Source organism: Haliotis cracherodii, unplaced genomic scaffold (assembly GCF_022045235.1).
Source record: "Haliotis cracherodii isolate W230 unplaced genomic scaffold, xgHalCrac1.p SCAF_13, whole genome shotgun sequence".
In the NCBI taxonomy this organism is placed as follows: domain Eukaryota; kingdom Metazoa; phylum Mollusca; class Gastropoda; order Lepetellida; family Haliotidae; genus Haliotis; species Haliotis cracherodii.
In genome coordinates, this window is record NW_027266268.1 from 9,916,934 (window position 1) to 9,930,514 (window position 13,581).

The 13,581-nt window shown below is 43.0% G+C and overlaps 1 protein-coding gene across 1 annotated transcript; it reads right to left on the reverse strand.

The window, feature by feature from the left end:
• Window positions 1-956: 956 nt before the first annotated feature.
• Window positions 957-10,588, reverse strand: LOC139459599 (1-acyl-sn-glycerol-3-phosphate acyltransferase alpha-like). The gene is made up of 6 exons (XM_071241162.1): window positions 10,401-10,588; window positions 9,653-9,786; window positions 8,128-8,303; window positions 7,387-7,482; window positions 5,513-5,585; window positions 957-4,428 (listed from the first exon to the last, which is right to left on the reverse strand). The coding sequence occupies exons 1-6, from the start codon at window positions 10,583-10,585 to the stop codon at window positions 4,268-4,270; spliced, it is 825 nt and encodes a 274-aa protein (XP_071097263.1). The 5' UTR covers window positions 10,586-10,588; the 3' UTR covers window positions 957-4,267.
• Between the last annotated feature and the right edge of the window lie 2,993 nt (window positions 10,589-13,581).

Genomic DNA, 13,581 nt, shown 5'->3' on the forward strand with positions numbered 1-13,581 from the left:
TCCCATACACTCTCTAGCCATATACACATCACTGTATATCCCAGACACTCTCTAGCCATTTACACATCACTGTATATCCCAGACACTCTCTAGCCATATACACATCACTGTATATCCCATACACTCTCTAGCCATATACACATCACTGTATATCCCAGACACTCTCTAGCCATATACACATCACTGTATATCCCAGACACTCTCTAGCCATATACACATCACTGTATATCCCAGACACTCTCTAGCCATATACACATCACTGTATATCCCATACACTCTCTAGCCATATACACATCACTGTATATCCCATACACTCTCTAGCCATATACACATCACTGTATATCCCATACACTCTCTAGCCATATACACATCACTGTATATCCCAGACACTCTCTAGCCATATACACATCACTGTATATACCAGACACTCTCTAGCCATTTACACCTTCCATTACGACCACAGACTTCCAGCCATAAAGACCTTCCTGTGTATGCCATACACTCTCTATCCATATACACATCACTGTATATCCCAGACACTCTCTAGCCATTTACACCTTCCATTACGACCACAGACTTCCAGCCATAAAGACCTTCCTGTGTATGCCATACACTCTCTATCCATATACACATCACTGTATATCCCAGACACTCTCTAGCCATTTACACCTTCCATTACGACCACAGACTTCCAGCCATAAAGACCTTCCTGTGTATGCCATACACTCTCTATCCATATACACATCACTGTATATCCCAGACACTCTCTAGCCATATACACCTTACCGCACAACCATAGACTTCTGGCCATAAATACCTTACCGTGTATGCCATACACTCTCTAGCCATATACCCCTCACTGCATAATCCATAGTACATACATTGTCTTTTATGCATACATCACAAAACAGTGATAAAGATTCCATAAAATAGTTTATTTGTAACAATTCTCCGTATGCTTTAAATGGATCACATGGATATATCTTGCTACTACCATCAAATGTGGAGATAAGACCTGGAAATAAATATGACATATACAAACCAATAATCCAGATATGTTGAGAATGTTCTTGGTCCATTGTGGTTCCTTATTAGTGAGACTAATTTACCAAATATCACATCATTACACACATGTACACTTCTATCAATTATGTACAAATCACATTGTCTACATACTTCCTTGCACACAGATATGAAATTGATACAGCTAACATTTCTAAGCTACAGTCCACTCAGATACACATGACATGTTGGCATGGTAACATATATTTGCACGGCAACATGACATATAAGCATGGTCGCACATTAACCCTGGGATGAGAGCCTTCTGTCTGCCACAGGCCACCCAGCTCGGGGGTGAGGAGGCAAGACTGCTGGACTCTAGGGAGACAGTGTAACGGATCAAGCTTGGAATGGAGGGGGGCAAGGGTCCAGCTATCGAGAGTGGGTAAAGGTACAGGGTCCAGCTATCGAGAGTGGGTAAAGGTACAGGGGTCCAACTAGGGGTGGGGGGTGGGGTGGAGGCAAGGGTCCAGCTAGGGAGTGTGGGTAATGGTCCAGCTAGGGAGGATGGGTAAGGGTCCAGCTAGGGTGGGTGGGTAAGGGTCCAACTAGGGAGTGTGGGTAAGGGTCCAGCTAGGGAGGGTGGGTAAGGGTCCGGGGGTAGTGTGGGTAAGGAGTACAGGAGGGCGAGCTGTGAGGTAACACAGGCTTAACTTACACAAACATACAAACTAGAGGAGAATGCTCCCCTTCATATACATGGTAACATATATTTGCACGGCAACATGACATATAAGCATGGTAACACATTAACCCTGGGATCAGAGCCTTCTGTCTGCCACAGGCCACCCAGCTCAGGGGTGAGGAGGCAAGACTGCTGGACTCGAGGGAGACAGTGTAATGGATCAAGCTTGGAATGGAGGGGGGCAAGGCTCCAGCTATCGAGAGTGGGTAAAGGTACAGGGTCCAGCTATGGAGAGTGGGTAAAGGTACAGGGGTCCAACTAGGGGTGGGGGGTGGGGTGGGTTATAGTCCAGCTAGGGAGGGTGGGTAATGGTCCAGCTAGGTAGGGTGGGTAAGGGTCCAGCTAGGGAGGGTGGGTAATGGTCCAGCTAGGGAGGGTGGTAATGGTCCAGCTAGGGCAAGGGTCCAGCTAGGGAGGGTGGGTAAGGGTCCGGGGGTAGTGTGGGTAAGGAGTTCAGGAGGGCGAGCTGTGAGGTAACACAGGCTTAACTTACACACACATACAAACTAGAGGAGAATGCTCCCCTTCATATACAAACTGGCTGATAATCAGACATCTACAAAAAAAGTGAGGGAGGATTTTACCCTGTCAAGAACTTTTGTTCACGTGAGCTAACACAAATTTAAATATCTATAAGTTAAATATTGAATTATAATTGGGACCATACTTCCATTGATGTCTGTGGACAAACAGCGAAATGTTATTCCAGACCTTGTTAGCGAGCATAACTTCCGTCCGATGCTGTTGGGCAGGTCTACATAAGAGTTACAGCAAGATCACTCTACGCCCATAATTTGTCAATCCAAATATATTTTTCTGATGATTTTCCGAGAAACGGAACATCCGAATTAGGAGATTTCCTTGCAAAAAACATACGGGTTCTAATCAGATCTCTGTAAATAACACAAAAAGTGTAAGAAAACATTTTGATTTCAGAAAGAACATATCTAGACAAGGTGGACTAGTACCCTTAGAACCCTACTGGCAGTACCCTGATAATTCCAGAATCTGACTTCCAACACAGAATCACAATAGGCTGATTAGATTAATCAAGATTAGAATGCTTCATCAACTGTATTCCTGTGATGCACCAAGACAGGTGCCTGCTTGTCATAAGGACATGTGGAGACACAGAAACTGACTGTTCGAGAGACAAAGTCCCAGTCTGCAGCAAACATGAACGATATGATTCAAGGTACCGGTACTATACATCTTCCTGATGCAAGAGACTTAACTGACTGTAAAAGTCCAGTTTCCACCCTTGCTGAACTAGGCTGGGATTAAGGAGCTATATTTGGGCTGGACTAACGAGTCTATGCATAGTCCAATTAAAATCGCATAAAGAAATCAATATCCAGTTCGTAAACAACATGGATTACAACATGCATGTTTTAGTTGACTGCAGGATTTGTAATGCATGTGTCCTATCAACTTGTCATCAAGATATATTTTCCAAATCTCTTCCTGTTTTAAATCAAGGTGCTCACGTGACTTAATGCACTTTGTGGGGTAAGACCCGTTTGATTACAATATAAATCTTAATCATCGATCAGATCTTGTTGACTAGGAGCCACCATTTTGTATGAAGCAAACGCAAGTGATTTGAGTGGTGAAAGGGACTTAATTCCTAATAGCCACCATTGGTGCTATGATCAAGCCCAGGAATTCCAGTCTTGTTCGGCGCTGTACCCCACAATTTAACCATATCAATAATGACCTGCATCCCCAAGGTAAAACTTTAATAAAATGCACAAAAGCACTGTTCCTCACCTGGAAAATTCACACTGAGCTGAAAAGATCTACATAATGTAATGTTCAACAAGCAAATGTCCTACCAAATGGCTATATACTGCACATGGTGTACTCTACATGGAGTAAGAGGACAGCATGCTTATATAAAATTCTCAAAACTTGAACAATAATATTTACAAAAGTATTTTCCGAGATCATTAACAATGGCAAAGATTGTGTTCAGATGATCAAACCCAAAAGAAACTTGAAACCTGCGTTACATTCAATGTCTACATTTTGATTACAGTGACATAACTCATGTATATACCGGGAACTGAACAAAAAGTCAGGGATCATGAATAGTTTTGGGGATATTTATTTGTATTGAAGACTGATCAAAATTATCCCCCAAAATATTCATGATCCCTTACTTTTTATATTAGTTTATATCTATCAGCCTCTCATTCAACATCCGGTTTGTTGTTGATGATCGCGAGCCTCTCACTGAACAGTGAAGGAAGCAATTCCACTTCAGATCAATGATACAAATAATAGCAATCATGTGTAAATGAGGATTTGCTTCTAGAGTGGAGTTTGTCATGAAAAACATCATATATAAGTCCAGCAGAATAAAGCTGTAGCATAAAATACAGTATAAACATGCAATGGCATGTAGTGGAAAGCACATGTATTGTACTTAATCTTCCAATCAAGAAAGTTTCAGTTAAATGAATTCTAAAATCAGTTATCCATCTGAGTTTTATGAAGTTTGACAAGTTGCTGCAGATACTACTTGATGGTAGTGGTGACTCTGGGTTGACGTGACTCTAACGATGTTTGATTGAAGGCATCCAGCATTTGCTGTCTGACATCCTCGGTCAGCCCCGCCACGTCGTCCTCCGACCTGCCCGCTGTCCTCACGGGGGGAAGACATGTGATGATGAATTTACCTGGGACACACAATAACAATGACATGTCATACGCTACAACATTTCAGCTGTAAACAAGCATGAAATACTCATATCCCCCGCAAATATGACATGTCCACCAGGCACCAGTTCACCACTAGACCAATATATGCGCCACGTTTGGTGAAGAAATGTCATACGGTTTTCAAGATCTGCTCCATTTTCAGTCTAAGTCAAAGTCGTTGCCATGGAATCTTGAAAATATTTTTTTTTTAAATCCCAAACCATCAAAAGGCATCAGTTCACCACTAGACCTATCTATGTGCCAAATTTGGTAAAGATATCTCTTACGTTTTTTGTGTTCTGATCCATATAGTGCCCCTGACAAACAAGTGATTGATATCACGATCAGCAACATTGGGGTACTATTACACGCAATCAACGAAGTCAATGAACTGGCCACCTGATCCATATAGTGCCACCAACAAGCATAGGGACTTCATTTATCAAGGTTGTTATATAAACATTCTATCATGAAGAGTACCCGAGACCCATTTGATTTGACATCTACTTACATTTGATTTGACAAAAAACAAAAAGGTAAGGCCATTTAATTTGACGGAGACTTCATTTGATTTGAAGGAGCTTAGCACAAAGGTCAGGTCATTTATGTTGATAAATACTTAAATATATAGTCATCATTTGATTTGACAGAGACTTGTAAACATAACGGTCAGGTCATTGAATTAGTGGCTAAATACATAGAGGTCGTTTCATTTGATATAACGGCTACTTACATAATGGTCAGGTCATGATTTAGTGGCTACTTACATAAAGGGAGTTTTATTTGATTTGAGAGCTACTTACATAAAGGTCAGTTTATTTTAATGTACCCCAAAAAATCCCCTGTGGTACACACGAGTTACAGCAGGTGCAAATCCTCTAGCATCTATAACAAGCATGACATTGAGAACACTCCTTGCGACGACTCAAGTCGAGGTTTGAGCAAACATTTACAGAGGTTCAAATTAGGCTCAAGATCAAGTTATATGATTAGAAACTGAAAATATCAAAGCAGATTACGTGTCAAATCTCTTGTCATGTTTGCCTCCTAGTCTCTACTTACCTGTGTCAAATCTCTTGTCACGTTTGCTGTAGAAGTCCGAGTAGGAGGAGAAGACAACAGGTACAACTGGAACCTACAACACAAGGAGAGTGTTAAACACAAACACTGATAAAACACAAGCAGAGTGTACAACACAGAGTGTACAATACAAGCAGGGTACAACACAGAGTGTACAATACAAGCAGGGTTCAACACAGAGTGTACAATACAAGCAGGGTACAACACAGAGTGTACAATACAAGCAGGGTACAACACAGAGTTAACAATACAAGCAGGGTACAACACAGAGTATACAATACAAGCAGGGTACAACACAGAGAGTACAATACAAGCAGGGTACAACACAGAGTGTACAATACAAGCAGGGTACAACACAGAGTTAACAATACAAGCAGGGTACAACACAGAGAGTACAATACAAGCAGGGTACAACACAGAGTGTACAATACAAGCAGGGTACAACACAGAGTTAACAATACAAGCTGGGTACAACACAGAGTGTACAATACAAGCAGGGTACAACACAGAGTGTACAATACAAGCAGGGTACAACACAGAGTGTACAATACAAGCAGGGTACAACACAGAGTGTACAATACAAGCAGGGTACAACACAGTGTACAATACAAGCAGGGTACAACACAGAGTGTACAATACAAGCAGGGTACAACACAGAGTGTACAATACAAGCAGGGTACAACACAGAGTGTACAATACAAGCAGGGTACAAAAGAGTGTACAATACAAGCAGGGTACAAGACAGAGTGTACAATACAAGCAGGGTACAACACAGAGTGTACAATACAAGCAGGGTACAACACAGAGTGTACAATACAAGCAGGGTACAAGACAGAGTGTACAATACAAGCTGGGTACAACACAGAGTGTACAATACAAGCAGGGTACAACACAGAGTGTACAATACAAGCAGGGTACAACACAGAGTGTACAATACAAGCAGGGTACAACACAGAGTGTACAATACAAGCAGGGTACAACACAGAGTGTACAATACAAGCAGGGTACAAGACAGAGCGAACAATACAAGCAGGGTACAACACAGAGTGTACAATACAAGCAGGGTACAACACAGAGTGTACAATACAAGCAGGGTACAACACAGAGTGTACAATACAAGCTGGGTACAACACAGAGTGTACAATACAAGCAGGGTACAACACAGAGTGTACAATACAAGCAGGGTACAACACAGAGTGTACAATACAAGCAGGGTACAACACAGAGTGTACAATACAAGCAGGGTACAACACAGAGTGTACAATACAAGCAGGGTACAATAGAGTGTACAATACAAGCAGGGTACAAAATAGTGTACAATACAAGCAGGGTACAAGACAGAGTGTACAATACAAGCAGGGTACAATAGAGTTACAATACAAGCAGAGTACAATAGAGTGTACAATACAAGCAGGGTACAACACAGAGTGTACAATACAAGCAGGGTACAACACAGTGTGTACAATACAAGCAGAGTACAAAAGAGTGTACAATACAAGCAGGGTACAACACAGAGTGTACAATACAAGCAGGGTACAACACAGTGTGTACAATACAAGCAGAGTACAAAAGAGTGTACAATACAAGCAGGGTACAACACAGAGTGTACAATACAAGCAGGGTACAACACAGAGTGTACAATACAAGCAGGGTACAACACAGAGTGTACAATACAAGCAGGGTACAAGACAGAGCGAACAATACAAGCAGGGTACAAGACAGAGTGTGCAATACAAGCAGCGTGTACATCACCGAGTGTACATTACAAGTGTGTGTACGTGTGTGAATACCCCTCTCAGACACAGTATACAAACTTCAGCAGAAGTATTATGTCTACAGAGGAGACAGATTCTCACCTGGGCCTGCACAGCGAGGTAGAAGGCGCCTTTCTTGAACGGTAAAATGGAGCCTGAATGGTTGCGGGTACCCTCAGGAAAAATGAACACTTTCACCTTTAAGAAGCAGAATAAACCTTTAGTTCATAGTTAGAAACAATGGTTAATCTCATGTACTGAGAGAAGAGATATAAGTCTATGATTATACATCATCAGGGTCTCGTTACCAGTGAGTAAGTGAGTGAGTATGGTTTTGCCCCGCTTTTAGCAATATTCCAGCGGTATCATGGTGGGGGACATCAGAAATGGGCTTCACACATTGTACCCATGTCGGGAATCGAACCCGGGTCTTCGGGGTGATAAGCGAACGCTTTAACCACTAGGCTACCTGACCGCCCCATCTTGTTACCAGAGTCTTCACCAGCGTCTTTGTTTCCAGACAGAGTCTGTGTCACCAGAGTCTATGTCATTAGAGTCTACATCACCAGCATCACCAGAGACTAGACCTACAGTCTACATTACCAGTCATTAGAGTCCTAATTAGAGATTAGCACACCAGAGTCTTAGCTCTACATAAAGAGTCTACCAGAGTCTATGTGACCAGAGACAATGTCAGCAGGGTCTATGTCACCGGTGATTATGTCAAAAGTATCTACTCCACCATAATCTATGTCACTTTTTTTTATGTGGTTTTTGTCACACATACTTTCATGCATCAGTCAGAGTGCCGGACATAGTGGTCCCATCAGTTTTCATATTTACATTGTTTTTATTGATGAAGTCTGCAGTATCTTTGATTGTGCTGACAGCCCGGTCATGGTTGAGACGATCAATGAAAACTGTTCCACACAGCCATGCTGCCAGTCCAAATGGCCCAGTGTACATCAGCTCCTTCTTAGCCAAGCTGGTACAACGCGACGGCCATATCTCCATCATACCTGCAACACAGTCAGCTTACAGCTGTGGCGCAAGTCAAAATACTTCCTCCATTCAGCATATGTTCAGTTACAGGGAGGGATTCAAGTCATCATATTTCCTCCATACATCCACCTCCATGGGTAATATAAGTAGACATAGAGTCATATACCCTTGGAATACAAGGACATATGGGGAGTTATACAATATTATACAAGGAATAACACAAAGGCTTACAATTACATGGGGTAAAGCAAGGACACACAGTGAGTAATAGTGAGTGTTTTTGTTGATTAATGCCGCACACAGCAATATTCCAGCTATACGACCAGATGACAGCAGTCTGTAAATAATCAAGTGTGGACCAGACAAGCCACCGATTGGCACCATGAGCATTTATCGACACAATTGTGAAAAAATTACATGCACCAACCAAGTAAGCATGTCTAACCACCTGAACCCATTAGTTGCTTCTTACAACAAGCATAGTCATCTTTTACGATAAGCATAGTTGCTGAAGACCTATCCTACCCCGGATCTTCACGGGTTACAGGAGTTATATATAGGGTAATACAAAATACAAGGACATACAGGGAGTTATACAGGGGTAATACAAGGACACACAGGGAGTTATACACGGGTAATACAAGGACATACAGGGAGTTATACACGAGTAATACAAGGACATACAGGGATTTATACAGGGGTGATACAAGGACATACAGGGAGTTATACACGGGTAATACAAGGACATACAGGGAGCTATACACGGGTAATACAAGGACATACAGGGAGTTATACAGGGGTAATACAAGGACATACAGGGAGTTATACACGGGTAATACAAGGACATACAGGGAGCTATACACGACTAATACAAGGACATACAGGGAGTTATACACGGGTAATACAAGGACATACAGGGAGCTATACACGGGTAATACAAGGACATACAGGGAGTTATACAGGGGTAATACAAGGACATACAGGGAGTTATACACGGGTAATACAAGGACATACAGGGAGCTATACACGACTAATACAAGGACACACAGGGAGTTATACACGGGTAATACAAGGACATACAGGGAGCTATACACGAGTAATACAAGGACATACAGGGAGTTATACACGGGTAATACAAGGACATACAGGGAGTTATACAGGGGTAATACAAGGACATACAGGGAGTTATACAGGGGTAATACAAGGACACACAGGGAGTTATACAGGGGTAATACAAGGACATACAGGGAGTTATACACGGGTAATACAAGGACATACAGGGAGCTATACACGAGTAATACAAGGACATACAGGGAGCTATACACGGGTTATACAAGAACATATCTAACAGTAATAGATGACTCACCGAAGAAGTCAAGAGAGCTCTGATGGTTGGACACCAGGATGAAAGGTTTATCTGACTCGAGGTTTTCTTTTCCTCGGAGTTCGATCTCAATTCCAAACAACTTTCGGATGTTCTTGATAGCAGACCTGACATACCTATCAAACACACAAATCACATATCTTTATCACTGTTTATAATGTACAATAAAACACATCTGTGTTTTCATCGACATGGGACAATCTCATTAATATCACCCAGATCTTTCTCTTGACATCTCCCTAGCCAGGGCAGGTGGTACGATTTATATTGCAGGGTACACACACACCCTTCACCTTCGAACCCCTTCATTGTATATTGCAGTGTATACACACAATTACACACACGCACTACCGTTATATATATTTCTAGGTACACACACAAATCATATATGTATGTAGGTCAGGGTTAGGGCAACCTAACATCCCCAAAACAGGAAAAACATTGAAGCAGGCGTTACGGGTGGAAATATTTCCTCGGTCTATTCCTGCCCGGACTAAATTCCCAGCTGAACTGATCATCGTTAATACAACCACGCCCTCAGGTGCGCTAACGGTGTCCTCGGCGATAAGCTAATGTAGGAAGACTTGTCGAGTGTTGCAAAAATTGCTATAGAGTAGGTCTCCATATCCATGAAAGGAAAACAAGGAAATTTTGAGTGAAGTCGTCGCACACAAAACACCTCATTTTGTCATCGTCTGCTGCGTTCAGATGTAAACATTCATTGGCTTACCTATAATTCGTGACATCCTTCGCTCGTGGAAGACTCAGGAAAATCACAATGAATGCCAAAACATTCACAATGACATAGTAGAAGAAGAACTTGGCATAATACTTGAACGTGCTGTTCAGCTCGTACAGAATGGGTAGTATCAACAAGAATCCGATGACAACCCACTGCAATACGTCCAGCGCCATTTCCTCCAGTTTTCACGCGTGACAAAGGTTATTGCCGTAAAGTGGTCTGATGTAACGTAAAGCAAAACGATGGTGTCGCAAACGCTTACAGGCACCTTATTGGTCAAACCAATGTGATTTTTAATGTAATCCTTATGTTAAAAGACATTAAAATAATACTTTTGTTATTTACTCTTCTGTAGGTCTGCGGACAGTCCCACAATATATATATCCGCTCTTGGGTCAAGCATATAGATCTAGTGTTGCGAAGTCAGATAATAGAAATTATGCGATTTGAGAATTTTCGGCTTCAGCCTTGGGAGGCTGATCTCTATTGAAAAAAAGGTCGCCGAATGACCAACCTCGCTCTCCAAAGCGTTTAATTGTCCGTTTGCTTCTAGCCTGGATGCACAAACTACGACAATTAAAGGGCGATCTGGCCCTGGACTTTGATTCAAAAATCCCCTATACTTTATTTGTCTGCTGGTTCCTATGTTATTATATATACCAATTTAACAGTCAGTGACGGATTACCCTGATTACACATACAGGCTCCTCCATGTACAATGTCAAGAACAGGACACACAGGAATATTGCTGACTGAAGGCCCCCGTAATATAGCAGGAATATTGCTGACCGCAGGCCTCCGCGATATAGCTGGAATATATGCTGACTGCAAGTCACCGCGATGCAGCTGGACTATGTGTATATATGTTAATGGCATATTGCTGACTGCGGCGTAAAACAACGAACTGGTCCTGCGTTTTTCAAATAAAAAGAAATAAATTTTCTTTTGGTTTATTTTTGGCAGCTGATATTATTTTTCATTTCCATCTATAAGTCTGCACTCCCTGTTTCGAGGCACGCCCCGTGGCGGGATGACATACTTCTCATGACACACTTCTCGTCAGGGGAGCTAGATACATTTGGTATTTCATAGCAGTGTAATCCTGTGCATTTTGTTCACTTTCTGCAGGGAAATAAGACACGTAATTATGTTCTTTGTATTCTATGAAAAAAATACGTATACACATGTTTACACTGAAAACGTAAACAAAGAATGATGTCGAATCCCCCTCATGGTAGCCCCTGAAATAGATATATCGAACTGATAGGTAGGTCTTGCCAACAACCCCCATGATAATTATGATATGCTCAACGCTCGTGTTGTGTGACTGCACTAACTTTGTCTGAAGAACCTCGATTATTTGGCTAAATCTAGAGATTTTACGTGCGTTTCAAAATAGTGATGTGCGGATGTTCGCTGTGCAACCACAACACAATCTCACCCTTCCCGTGTCCATCTCTCCCTTTACATTTCGTTCTTCTCCTGTCCATGTCGATATGTCCATTCGTATGTCGACCTCTCCCTTCCCATGTCGACCTCTCTATTCCTTTGTTGATCTCTCTCGTCTCTTATCTATATCCCTCCCTTGTCCATCTCTCCCTTCTCATGTCAATATCCCCCTTCATGTGTCGACCTCTCCCTTCCTATGTCGACCTCTCCCTTCCTATGTCGACCTCTACCTTCCCATGTCGACCTCTCCCTTCCCATGTCGACCTCTCCCTTCCCATGTCGACCTCTCCCTTCCCATGTCGACCTCTCCCTTCCCATGTCGACCTCTCTCTTCCTATGTCGACCTCTCCCTTTCCACGTCGACCTCTCCCTTCCTATGTCGACCTCTCCCTTCCCATGTCGACCTCTCTATTCCTTTGTTGATCTCTCTCGTCTCTTATCTATATCCCTCCCTTTTCCATCTCTCCCTTCTCATGTCAATATCCCCCTTCATGTGTCGACCTCTCCCTTCCTATGTCAAACTCTATCTTCCTATGTCGAACTCTCCCTTCCTATGTCGACCTCTCCCTTCCCATGTCGACCTCTCCCTTCCCATGTCGACCTCTCCCTTCCCATGTCGACCTCTCCCTTCCTATGTCGACCTCTCCCTTCCCATGTCGACCTCTCCCTTCCCATGTCGACCTCTCCCTTTCCACGTCGACCTCTCCCTTCCTATGTCGACCTCTCCCTTTCCATGTAGACCTCTCCCTTTCCATGTAGACCTCTCCCTTCTCATGTCGACCTCTCCCTTCCTATGTCGACCTCTCCCTTCCCATGTAGACCTCTCCCTTCCTATGTCGACCTCTCCCTTTCCACGTCGACCTCTCCCTTCCCATGTAGACCTCTCCCTTCCTATGTCGACCTCTCCCTTCCCATGTCGACCTCTCTATTCCTTTGTTGATCTCTCTCGTCTCTTATCTATATCCCTCCCTTGTCCATCTCTCCCTTCTCATGTCAATATCCCCCTTCATGTGTCGACCTCTCCCTTCCTATGTCAAACTCTATCTTCCTATGTCGACCTCTCCCTTCCTATGTCGACCTCTCCCTTCCCATGTCGACCTCTCCCTTCCCATGTAGACCTCTCCCTTCCTATGTCGACCTCTCCCTTCCCACGTCGACCTCTCCCTTCCCATGTCGACCTCTCCCTTTCCACGTCGACCTCTCCCTTCCTATGTCGACCTCTCCCTTCCCATGTAGACCTCTCCCTTCCTATGTCGACCTCTCCCTTTCCACGTCGACCTCTCCCTTCCCATGTCGACCTCTCCCTTCCCATGTCGACCTCTCTATTCCTTTGTTGATCTCTCTCTTTTCTTATCTATATCCCTTCCCTTGTCGATCTTTCTTTCAAATGTCGACTCTCTCCTCCCCTTGTCAATCTCTCCTTTCCCATGTCGACCTCTCACTTCCCATGTCGATCTCGACTCTCTCATGTCAGTCTATCCCTTCCTTTATCTGTTTCTCGATTTAGTGATGTCGGTGATTCTTTTATGATATTTTAAAATCGAATTTGTGATGTCTTAAAATAATGGTGATGTTTGTTTGCTTGTTTGTTGTTTAACGCCACACTCAGCAATATTACAGCTATATGACGGCGGTCTGTAAATAATCGAGTCTGGACCAGACAATCCGGTGATTGACATTATGGGCATCGATCCACGCAAATGGGATACGATGACATGCA

Bases quoted from the DNA above. Each gene is read 5' to 3' on its own strand.
- LOC139459599 (XM_071241162.1), bottom strand. From the start codon at position 10,585: ATGGCGCTGGACGTATTGCAGTGGGTTGTCATCGGATTCTTGTTGATA. The intron at 9,787-10,400 runs GTAAGCCAATGA...TGTGTTTGATAG, and splicing joins AAGGATGTCACGAATTATAG to GTATGTCAGGTCTGCTATCA. The intron at 7,483-8,127 runs GTAAATATGAAA...TGCTTCTTAAAG, and splicing joins ACTTCATCAATAAAAACAAT to GTGAAAGTGTTCATTTTTCC.